This window comes from Falco peregrinus, chromosome Z (genome assembly GCF_023634155.1).
Source record: "Falco peregrinus isolate bFalPer1 chromosome Z, bFalPer1.pri, whole genome shotgun sequence".
Classification (NCBI taxonomy): domain Eukaryota; kingdom Metazoa; phylum Chordata; class Aves; order Falconiformes; family Falconidae; genus Falco; species Falco peregrinus.
Genome location: NC_073739.1, coordinates 62,491,457 through 62,504,070, shown reverse-complemented (window position 1 = coordinate 62,504,070; position 12,614 = coordinate 62,491,457). Strand labels below are relative to the sequence as shown.

Below are 12,614 nucleotides of genomic sequence, written 5' to 3'. Positions count from 1 at the left end.
TCAAAATAATGGGAGAATTAAATAATACCTAGTCCAGCAGTAACACCTTCAGATATTAGTTGCAAATTAGATCGTTTCCCTGGGGCAACCTCTTTTACAAAGAAGTGGTCTTTGAGATATATCGGTAACAGTATGTGTGTTGTGTGCTTTTTGTAATGGAAGAAGTAATAAATAATGAAACTTACAGAAATTAACAATTAAAATTGAACAATATGAGCTGCCTTCAAATAACAGCATAAGCTGCAGTTAAGAACTAGAAAAATTAAAAAGTTATACCTACAAGGTGATACTGAGTAAAACATATAATCTAGAAAGTAGGTTTAGGCTGCTGTTCCACAAGCAATTGAGTTAGCATAATAGCTTGTTACCACCAGAAAGATCTCGACCCTTCCTCTCTGTCTCCCCTTCCTTATCACGCCTTCGCTTCTTTCCCCCTTCCACTGATTCTGGCCACAGGATCCTCATCCTCCTGCGGCTCTTGCTCTCACACATGTAGGGTGCTTTGCTGACCTGACTTAAATCAATGCAACATCAGAAAACGTCACATTTTACTTTTCCTTTTATTGGCCTAATCTTCTACCATTTGATGAGTTAAAGTGGCTCACAGAGATCTGGCAAAGCAGAATTTAGCAGTGGGTGCCAAAGTAAGCAGCAGAGAAGGGATGCTGAACATCATTCTTTTATAGATGACAAACTTGTTATGTCAGGTCATGCAACCTCTTGGGATCATAGATGACTTAGCTGGGGGCAAAGCAAGGAAAAGGGCTTGCTACTGGCTCAAAGAGTAATGAAAACATTAAGAAAGTTATGTTCTGTAGTGTAAGTAATGTCTAGTTTGGCATTCAGACAAGTAGCTAAGAATATGGGGTTTTTTTCAGCAAAAGAATAATTTACCAGAATACAATAGCTAGAGAATGTGCCCAAAAGGAGTTTCTTAAGATCCAGGAATTTTAAGACCTAGTTTAAAAAAAAACAACAGGGTTACAAGCCTGATAGTGGGGATACTTTTATGTGTTGTGGAAAAGTAATATAGCATTGTTGACAGCCTTGGTCTCTAGTGTCCCAGAAAAATGGGCTAAGTGACCACTACTGTATTAGCTGTTCTTTGTCTTTCTGTTCTTTTGTCAAACCTTATAGGAACTACTCAGGTTCATCCCAATGTGAAAATTTTTCAAATTGCAAAAATTGTCAGATGAAAAAACATTTTGCTACTCAACTCTTCATACCACTGGCTAAACATTGACCTTTTTTTCTCCATTTTTAGAAAGTTTTGTTTCTTTCTGAGATTTTTCACTCCATTTCATAAGTCAGAAAGGGAAAAAAATTAACTTCTCAATAACGCATCTGGGATGCGCTCCAGTTTGAATTTTCTCATTTAAATTTATTTGGTGCCAGGACTGTACTTGTCACTACAGAAAAGGAATACTGTCAGACAGTCCACAGGAGGTTTGCAAGGACACCAAAAAATCCCACCAATACTTAACTCTTGCATGCTCTACTGTCATGGTCCACATCCTTTATTCCATTCTCTCCCTGACAAAAGCCCTGGCATATCTGTGAAGACCCCATTCAAGTCTGACACTGCACTTCATTTTCATATAGTGAGCATGAATTAAGCAAGTGTAAGCATGAAAATTCAGAATATAATGCATATTGGGTTGTGAGTAGTGGCAGCTATGTAGCACTTTTAAAATCACCAAGTAAAGAACTGCACGTTTTTGTGTTTTCCCTTAGTATTGCTGTAGTACTAGGAGGCATGGGTTGCAGTGTTGTTCAGCATCAGAGTTTTTGAAGTTGCTTTCAGAATGTATGCTGTAGTTTATTTGCTTCCTTTGTTCTGGTTTGCCCTCTCTGACTCTTATTTTCATGTCACGTGTAAGCCACTGGAGTTTAACTGAAACCCTTCATAATACTCACTACGTAAAATTCTAAGGTCCACACATGCCTGTGTGGGAGTTCACTTAGTTTTGTTTGGTAAGAGTAACATATAGCAGCACTCTGATTAGCAGATCGGTGTGGTCTGCTGTCTTTCTGAACAGTTCTTATTCAGAGTTTGCATTCATCAGTCTCTTCATTTATACTGTGCAAGATCAAGATCAAAACATCAGTGATAGAATCTAAGTATAATTTTAATTGATAAATAATGGGAATGTATGTTTTGTTTAAATATTTTAAAGGAAAAGATCCTTGTGCTCCACCCAAGATCCTAGATACTAAAGTGGAGGAGAGTTCTGAAGTACCTATTTTAGAAGACACATCATCATCACCAACAGATATTCAACAGCATTTATGGCAGGTTTCCACAGATATTGAAAACACTGAAAGGTATGTGTAGCACTTCATCCCTAAATAAAACAAGCTTCTGTCTCAGGTTTATTTGGTCTTTTCCAATTAGACAGCCAGTGTTGCTACTATAAAAGGTATTACATTTACATTTACATAGGTTACATTTAACCTATCTGAGAACCACTTCTAAAAGAAGGACAGAGAGAAGTGTCATTCTTAATTAGGCTAATTACCAGAGGGTAATTGTCAAAAACAAAGGGTGGAAAATTATGTTGCAGCGGGCCACATTCTCTAGAAGAGGCAGCTTTTGTCTCACATTGAGTGGTTTCTGATTCTGTTCCTGAAATCTGCGGGCTTCTGGTTCTGCATTCCTAAATTGAAAGCATAGAATATAGTTCATTTCACTTGTTTCTGCCTGTAGTTACAAATGTGGAAGCCTTAGGAGGGGAGGGGAACATCATCCACAGGTTTCTGAAGGTGGACTTCTCTTACCCTCTTAACTGTGCAGTTGAAAGACTCCTTTATTAAGTTGAAAGTTCTCCCTTACTAAATCTACTGCCCTTTATTTTGGTATGCATCATCTGATACATGTATGTAAACCAAATACTTGCCCAATAGATCTTGTATTTATTCCACCATTATTTCAGCACATAAAGCTATACTGTGACCCATTCCCCATTCAGTCTTCAACTGCTGTTCTATTGTATCTCTTTCAACTTTTGCTTCCACAGAGATATGAGGGAAATGAAAAACCTTTTAAGTAAACTCAGGGAGACTATGCCTTTACCACTGAAAAATCAAGGTAGGTTTTGTATTTTCTTCATGTAAGGAAAATTAAGATAATTAAAGGGTTTTCCTTCCATTCTGAAAAATCTAGAGGGTTTTTTTTATGGAAGTTACAAAAAGGAAAATATAAGTGAAATCTCTTCCCTAGTGATTCATTAGACAGAATTTAGTATCTGAACTTTGGCCTCTCAAGTTTCACATCAGGTATTCTGGACTTTTATAGATATAATGTCTATAGATAAAATAATAGACTTTTCCTGGTGACATGAAGGCAGCAGCACAACTAATTCCCTGTGTCAGGACGCTTGCTTTTTCAAAGGTAAAGAAGGTGTAAATTGCACAGTCTATGATAGGGATCCTACTGAGCGATGGGGTTTGCTTTGCCCCTACAAGGCTTGTAGCTTCTGTGACATGACACTGACTATGCAGAGAAGATACGTGTCTTGAGTTTGCTAACAGCCTGCTTTTCCTGGCCAGTAGCCAGCTATAAGGCATCTCATACAAATGCACAGAGGGGTAGTATCTCCATCCTATGCATGTATTTAGCAATAGGCCTTCATTTTGTGGCCCAGTGACGTTAAATATGCTACATCTACAGGGACTCTCTTTTCTTCATGTAAACAGCATTAAAACAGTATTTCCTTTTTGATTTTTTTCTTAATAATGTGTATTTCTTAAATGCTCTCTAGTCTTTGCACAGTGGCAGCTAAGTATGGCTGGTATGTCCTAGATCTTGTCCCAAGTAACTAAGTAGTCTAGCATTCATCATAATATCGTAAGAGATTAAGACAGAATGGATTAATTCATTACACAATTAACAGTTTATGGAAGGATGGCTTGATGGAAAACTATGAAAGGAGAAAGGGGATTGCTTATGGTACAGATGTGCCGTTGCAGAGACTGGAAAAATGCCATAAAGTCTGTGCCTAGCCTAGAAGGAAGAAGCATGATGTGGTGAAATAAGGAACAAAAAGACAAATTTGGAAGATATAAAGCATATAGATACTTGAATTCAGAACATAGATGTATTCAGTATCTATGTGTGCAGAATTTTTCTTTGCTGTCTGGTGTCTACGCTGCCCTTCAGCATTGGCCAGAAAATCACTGATCACCTGTGCACCAGAATGGGAAATATGTCAGCCAGAGTTTAAAAGCTCTGAGACATGCCCCAGGATCAGGTAATCATAAATGGTGTTTTGCAGCTCCAACAGACTCCAACTGTGATCATAGTTTATAGATGACCTCTGAGAATGGATGTCTCAGGAATGGACAGTCATAATCATCATTCATACAGCACTTCAAATTTTCAGAATGTTCCAAGACCTTTAATTAATTAAAGCTAAACAACATTATATAGAACAAACAAACATCATTATAGGTAATTAATATGGTCTGGACTGTAATTTTGACATGTATTTGAATTACAGGCACTGTTTAAGAGAATGATTATGAGGTGAATGAATGCCATTGAATAAGCTGATCTTTACAAGACCTGATCCTGCTTTCAGCAAATGAATGACTGTTTTGCTGTTGATTTCAGGAACAGCTGGAACAGAGTTAAGATTGCAAGTCCACAAAAGCTTTACATAATGTTACTGACTGCTCACAGACCTGATTTTTGTATGGAATTCTCTTAAGTGACAGCAGGAGTTACTATGCTAGGAAATTTAGTTGATGTGGTTTGTAAGCTTGAGTCACAGTGTTAAATGGTCTCTTATGTATGTTCTTATAGTTAAGTATTTGTATTACAGTAGTGTTTAGAACCTACAATCAAAACTAGGCCTCTGATGTAACCAGAATAGGAACATAATGAGGCATAGCTCCTGGCCTGAAACCATGCCTGAAGATGGCTCAAATTCAAAGTGAATTCTAAAGATTTTGCAAGGTAGCTTGCTGATAGTGCCTGAGGTAACATAAGTATAGACACTAATATACATGTTTTGTAGGAATTTTAAAAGTTTTTATATGAAATGCAGAAGGCTAACCAGAAACAGGATGAGCATATTGTGCTAACTTTCCCAGACAAGTGCTTTTTCTCTTCATGTTCCAAGATGTTCCAGTGTTGCAGTTTTAAATGGAAAATCTCCCTAATGTGCACAGACAGCCACCCAATAACATCTGGGTGTCTTTTGGTTTGTTTTTTTAATGTTTAAATTAAGCCAGAATTTAACCTTAGGATCACTATTCCCAAACTTGTGTATCTACAAGTTCTCAAGCTACTTATGTTTAGGTTTTCTTTGGGACCCTAACATTATTCATCCATGCAAGAATATTGTGGCTTAGGTGTCCCAGTACTGGAGGTGTCATTTCATTTAGATTTCATCATGAAACTGGTATTCTTCCTGCCAAAATTTCTATTACCTTATCATGGAGATCCTGATAATTAGCATTGTAAGACTCTTCTATACAAAATTCAGGTTATTATTTGCTCTAGGAGAAGGCTGAGGTAGTCAATGACTTTTTTGCCTCGCTCTTCACCTGCAAGTGCTCCAGCCATACCACCCAAGTTGCAGAAGGCAAAGACAGGGACTGGGTAATGAAGAACCACACACTGCAGGAGAAGATTAGGTTCGAGACCATCTGAGGAACGTGAAGGTGCACAAGTCCATGAGACCTGATAAGATGCATCCACTGGTCCTGAGGGAACTGGCAAGTGAAGTGGCTACGCCACTATCCATCATATCTGAGAAGCTGTGGAAGTCCATTGAAGTTCCCACAGATTGGAAAAGTGGACACATTAACCCCCATTTTTAAAAAGCGAAATAAGGAAGCCTCGGGAAACTACAAGCCAGTCAGTCTCATTTCATGCCTAGGAAGAGCATGGAACAGATCTTCCTGGCAACTATGCTGAGGCACATGGGAAATAAGGAGGTAATTGGTGACAGCCAACATGGCATCACTAAGGGCAAGATGTGTCTAACAAATTTGGTGGCCTTCTATGACAGGGTTACAGCATTGATGGATGAGGGAAAAGTGACGGACATCATCTACCTGGACTTGTGCAAAGCTATCTCGCATAACATCCTTGTCTCTAAACCAGAGAGACATGGTTGGGCGGACCACTCACTCAATAAGGAATTGGCTGGATGGTCACACTCAAAGAGTTGTGGTCAATGGCTCAATGTCCCAAGTGTTGACTGGTGATGAGTGCTGTTCCTCAGGGATCCTTACTGGGACTAGTACTGTTCAGTATCTTTGTCAGTGACATGTGCAGTGGGATTGAGTGCACCCCCCAAAAGTTTGCCAACACCACCAAGCTGTGCAGTGTGGTCAACATGCTGGAGGGAAGGGATGCCATCCAGAGGGACCTTGAAGGGCTTGAGAGGTGGGCCCAAGTGAACCTCATGAAGTTCAACAACGCCAAGTGCAACGTCTTGCGCCTGGATTGGGGCAAATCCCAGAAACAATACAGTCTGGGTGGAGAATGGACTCAGAGCCACCCTGAGGAGAAGGATCATGTTGGGCGCTGTTGGTGGACAGAATACTCAACATGACCTGACAATGTGCACTTGCAGCCCAGAAAGCCAACTCTATCCTAGGCTGCATCAAAAGAAGCGTGGCTTTGATCACAATCAAGGGAGGTGATTCTCCCCTCTACTCCACTCTGGTGAGACCCCACCTGGAGTACTGCATTCAGTTCTGGAGCCCCCAGCAAAAAAAGGACATGAACCTGTTGGAGCTAGTCCAGAGGAGGGCTGCAAAGTTATCAGGGGGCTGCAGCAGCTCTCCTGTGAAGAAAAGCTGAGACAGCTGGGATTGTTCAGCCTGGAGAAGAGAAGGCTCCAGGGAGACCTTATAGCAGCCCTCCAGTACCTAAAGGGGGCCTACAGGAAAGCTGGAGAGGGACTTTTTCCAATGGCATGTAGTGACAGGACAAGGGGTGCTGGTTTTAAACCAAAAGGGGGTAGATTTAGATTAGATAGAAGGAAGAAATTCTTTACTGTGATGGTGATAAGACACTGGAAGAGCTTGCCCAGAGAAGTGGATGCCCTCTCCCTGGAAGTATTCAAGGCCACATTGGATGTGGCTCTGAGCAACCTGGTCTACTGGAAGGTGTCCCTGCCCATGGAAGGGGGGTTGGAACTAGATCTTTAAGGTCCCTTTCAACCCACACCATTCCATGATTCTCTGCATAGAACAATGGGATCTATTATTTAATCAAGCAGGTGCTTTTAGGACACATAAATTATATAAACTGTTTTGTATGCATACATGCTTGTATTAAAATGTGGGTTTTTTCATCACAGATGATAGCAGCCTCCTAAACTTGACACCGTATCCATTGGTAAGAAGACGGAAGCGAAGATTCTTTGGACTGTGTTGTCTTGTCTCAAGTTAGAAGATTAATCACAGAAGCACCAGGAAAATCATAACTTTGATTAAATCACTATTATTTGACCACTGAAAAGATGAACGTTGCTATTCTTGATTATAAAGTACATTTTCTACACTAGCCTATTCCTTTTTCTCTTCTGCTCCATCCCCCTTTTCCGAATAAGGGTTTTAATAGTTTAAAGTTGCGGTGGTCAAAAACCAGCTGTGGAATAGATCTAGCATAACTAAGAATGTTTTTAAAACTTTTTAAAGTATGTTTTGCATGCTTACTTTTAACCACTTGGAGAAAAGACACATGAATTATGGTTAATTGATAATTTTGAAGTTTTTTTTATTGTTTGAACTGCAGCTAAAAGTTCGTGCATAGTACAGTACTCTTACTAGTATCATAGTAAATAACTTGGATCATATTCTAACAGTCTTTAAGCATAGAAAACTATTTAACAGCAAAAGTATTAAAGTTCTAAAACATTTAAACAATATTGTAACAGAATTTGCACAAAATCTCCAGTTGCTTTTTGTGCTCTCATTCATATTTAGTCTTCCACTATATCTCAATTTAAAAGCTTCATAGAAAAATATCTTAATTTATGATACACAAACCATATATGAAAATACTTAGAACTTGTAAATACAGAGGAATCATAATATCTACATACTGTACAATGCATAGAAGCAACAGATTTCCTTTTAAGCAGATAGTATCTCTACAAGCTTTTTGGAAAAACAAAGAATTTATTAAAAGAAGGTGTATTAAAATAAACAATGTAAAACACAACACCAACCCATTTTGTTTCCAGTACAATTCAAAGCATGCTGTCTGCATATCACTAAGTATTAACTCTTATAGGGCATGCCAGAATTATCTGAGACTGTAAGATATTAAAAGTTTTACATTGTTAATAAAGTTTTTTATTTAAATTAAATGTCTTGTTTCTAGTTGTATTGCTGGAATATGTCTCTTTTTTTCTGATTTTTTTTCTGAATAGTACGCAAGGTTTTGATAATTTTTCCATTTCAAGGAGCTTGTTTAAAAAGATAAAAAATCAGGATGAATATATAAATGCTAAAATGGCAGCTAGTAGCAGCAGTAGGTACGAATGAGTCAGACTCATGGTACTGATCATTTCAGGATGATAGGCAAGACACCAGAACTAAACTCGTGCTAGACTGCAACACTATGAAATCCATAACCATCTGTAACTGCTGTAGAGAGCAGGTCACCATACCCTTGTAGTCAGTAATAAATGAGGAAGGTGACGAGCCCTTCTGCCATTCCACCATGATGCAGCATGTCAACAGGAACCAAATTCCCGTTTACTGCATAAGGGTTTAGTGGTGGGTGAAGGGGTGCTGTCGCATTGTCACAGAAAACACCCACACAGTTAAATTCTCTGTGGCTTTTTGATAGAATATTAGCATGCTCCCCAAAGCAGTTTGTTAGAGACTGCTATTCACTGAACTGTATCTGGCACCTACAAAGTCTGATCTGGCCGATTTTTCTGCCAGTTTTTCTCCCAGAATGCTGTTCCCTGAGAAAGGATGGAAACACCCGCATTGTCAGAAATATTAGTGTACTCTATAGCAAGGAATAAAAATTCAGATCTAATTCCCAGGAAGGGAAAGCAGGATTTTTTCTTGAAGAGCCATACCACTCCTGGTTTAGACATTTATGTAACTGAGTGTCCAGCATTTCTCTGGAAGGGTATTTTTCTTTTCACTCAGATAAAGCAGTGTTGTGTTTTTTTTCCGGTTGGACTGATCTGATCACATTTCATACTTCAGTCTCCCAGACAAAAAATAAATTTTTGAATAATCAGGCCCCCAATAAATACTTCAAATGCAATGAGGACCAATAAATCTAAAATGCCTTCATTGAAACTGTGTTTCCATAAGCGAAATTAATTCCAGCTAAGGAATGCATGACTGAATTCTTTAATTAGCACAGAAAAAGGTAACTGCAATGCGTTTTAAGATTCAGGTCACACAGTATTCTTCAGCATACATAGCATTTAATGTGGGGACATCCCTACACACTCACAAAGCTCTGTGCTTGTGAGCATGAATGCATTTTAAGAAGAATGGAACCAAAATCCACAGCAGGACTTTTTTTCAAAGTTAATTCTTTGACATTTTCCCCCCATCCCCCATGAACAATGTCCTCCTTAATCAAATCCTAGTTTTCTGTAATAAGTAGTTAAAGAATGTCCAAAAGATGGCAGCACTGACATGTTTTCAGTAGAAGTCTACAACAGACTGGCTCTACGAGTCCACTACGTTTTGCAATTGTTAAAACTTTGGAAAAACAACTCCTGATGTCTAATGGCTATTAAAAAATATTGTCTGGGGAGATTATCTGTAATTAGAGTTAACCAATTAATTCTGGTTCAGCGTAAGTTAAAAAGACAGACTGGTACTGTTTTATTAATGCTGTAGACATGAGTGCCAATAAAACAGTGCATGAATGCAAGGCTGAATATGCAGTGATGCTATGAGAGAGACAGGGAGAAAGAAAATTTCACACAAGCAAACTGTGATTCTTCTAAAATCTTATTATATTGGTACACACACAGAAAGTACTGTATCAGGTCAATGTGATGTCTTTATTGAACAGCTGCTTTCAAAGGAAGATGGACAGATTAAGTAGTAAGCATGTCCAGTGCAGTACCTGCCCACATCATCAGACAGAAGTTAACATGCCAAGTTACATGACAGCTCCTATCTCTGTATTTTTACCACATCTATTGGAATGCAATATATGTGAGACAAATGTATACATGTCAATTAATATGCAAGATTTTTACATCAGTCGTATCTCAGCACAATGAGTTCCACAACTTCAGCATATTCTGTGATGGAAACAGATTTACCTATGTTCTCGTTAACGTCCTTTTTGATTGCAGTGTTTTAAAATGTACCGTCATATGTACATCCTTGTACCTTTTGTTATTCTGGAAACTTTAGTTGTGTCTCTCCTTCCTGAACCAAAGACTACTAAAATTTCAGTCTTTACTCATTTTGAAACCTTGCCATACCTCTAATGAAATTTGCAGCTTCTCTCAAACCCCTTGCATTTATGATACCTTTTACTAGTCCTAATGGACACATGCTGTAATTCCCAGGCTTTATGGCCACTTAAGGAATATTCATGATCAAAGGTGAATGAAATGTCCTCCAGTTATCTTTTAATAGATAGTGGCCATGAACCAAGGCCTGGTAAGTATCTGAACTGAAGAGGTGTTAAGGGATAGATTGGCTTAGTTAGGAATGCAGAGGATTATCTTCCCCTAGAATTCAAAAAGAAACAAAAGAACCTTTTTAAGCCCCAGAACGTTGTGTAGGTTCATGAAAGATAAATGCCGATGATATTACTACCTTTTAGTTTAATGGAACAGTGAAATGTGGGACAGAAGTTAAAACGTTAACACATCAAAATGGTATACAAATCACTTAGAGATGATTTAAAACCATTCTTTTATTTCTGTATTTTCAAGTATTACAAAATAAGACAAGCTGGCATTGATAAATGCCTGAATGCATGGAAGCAAACAGTTTAGGGAAAATACCAAGGAAAACAGTACTTGCTTTGTAAATCCTTAATGGGGTTTGAACATTTTAGTTAAAAATGTTATAGGTTAAAGGCACCAAAACTCTTTTGCAGGGTGAGAAACATGAAGCAAAATTTCTGTACCCACCAAATACGTTAGGTTCCCCCAACTCTTTTTTCATAAACTTTGTTCAGCTCTAGCTTTTCAGAACAAAACCAAGTTCTTTATAACCACCATTTGTTTCTGGTACCTTTCTTCTTTTCATGCATATTTAATGTCACAAAAAATACCTGTTTAAAAAGTTGGTTATATATGTACAGTGTAAAGTTTTCAGAGCAGAAGCAAAATGCCACTATATAGAAATAGAGAGTAAATCCATATTGCAGGGTGCCTGTTAACTTACCCAATATGCAAAAGCTGGCATGCAAAATCTGCATGTTCACTTATGCAATAAATAAAAGATTGTTCCTGTGACTTATTAACTATTCATCCCATAGCAGGCATACTTGGGATGGGATACAACATAAATACATTATTTTTTCAATATAAGGTAAATACATAACTATAAATTAAAGGACTTTCAAGAGTCTGAAGAGCTGTATAGACTGTGGTAAGGCTAAAACTGCTGTAGGACATGTTTATTACATAGCCCAAAATTTATTTCCTTTGAAGCTGATATAAAGACTCTACAGATGTGAAGACAGAAAATCAGTGGGAGTATGGTAAACTAAATGAAAATGAAGAGACAAGAGAAATACTAAAAAAACACAACAACAAACTTAATGGAGCTTTTTGTTGAGCACTGTGGTGGGTTGACCTTGTCTGGATGCCAGGTGCTGACCAAGCTGCTATATCACTCCCCTTATCAACTTGACAGGGGAAGAAAAAATGACAAAAGGCCCATTGGCTGAGATAAGGACAGGGAGATAACAATTCAATTACATCATGGGCAAAACAGACTCCACTCAGGGAAATTAATTTGATTTATTGCAAATTAACAGCAGTGTAGGATAACAGGGAATAAGGAATAAGAAACAAGAAATCTAAAACCACCTTCCTCCACCTTCTTCCCAGGGTCAACTTTACTCCAAGTTTCTCTACCTACTCCACCTGTGTGGTGCAGGGGGGTCGGGAATGGGGGTTATGATCAGTTCATCACACTTTGTCACTGCCGCTCCTTCCTCTTCACACTCTTCCCCTGCTCCAGCTTGGAGTCCCTCCCATGGGAGACAGTCTGCCATGAACTTCACCAACATGAGTCCTTCCCATGGGGCTGCAGTTCTTCATTAACTTCTCCAGCGTGGGTCCCTTCCACACGTGGCCCTTCAGGAACAGACTGCTCCAGTGTGGGTCCCCTGTCCCCTGCTGCAGGTTCCGCTAGAAAACCTGCTGCAGTGTTGGCCCCTCTCCATGAGATCACAGGTCCTGCCAGGAGCCTGCTGTAATGCGGGCTGTCCGCAGGGTCACAGCCTCCTTCAGGGCACATCCACCTGCTCCAGCATGGGGTACTTCATGGCCTGCAGGTGGATATCAGCTCCACTGTGGACCTCCCTGGTCTGCAGGGGCACAGCCTGCCTCACCATGGCCTTTGCCACAGGCTGCAGGGAAATCTGTACACCTGGAGCACTTCTTCCCCCTCCTTCTTCACTGACCTTGGTG

General features: G+C 39.1%; 1 protein-coding gene across 1 annotated transcript in view; it reads left to right on the top strand.

Moving 5' to 3' along the window:
- The window catches only part of RGS7BP (regulator of G protein signaling 7 binding protein), a 45,358-nt gene extending 37,025 nt beyond the window's left edge, over positions 1 to 8,333 (top strand). The window contains exons 4-6 of the mRNA XM_027791257.2: positions 2,178 to 2,325; positions 3,018 to 3,088; positions 7,320 to 8,333. Coding sequence (XP_027647058.2) covers positions 2,178 to 2,325; positions 3,018 to 3,088; positions 7,320 to 7,411 — 311 coding nt within the window. The 3' untranslated portion in view covers positions 7,412 to 8,333. The remainder of the gene's footprint in view (positions 1 to 2,177; positions 2,326 to 3,017; positions 3,089 to 7,319) is intronic.
- Positions 8,334 to 12,614: the final 4,281 nt, after the last annotated feature.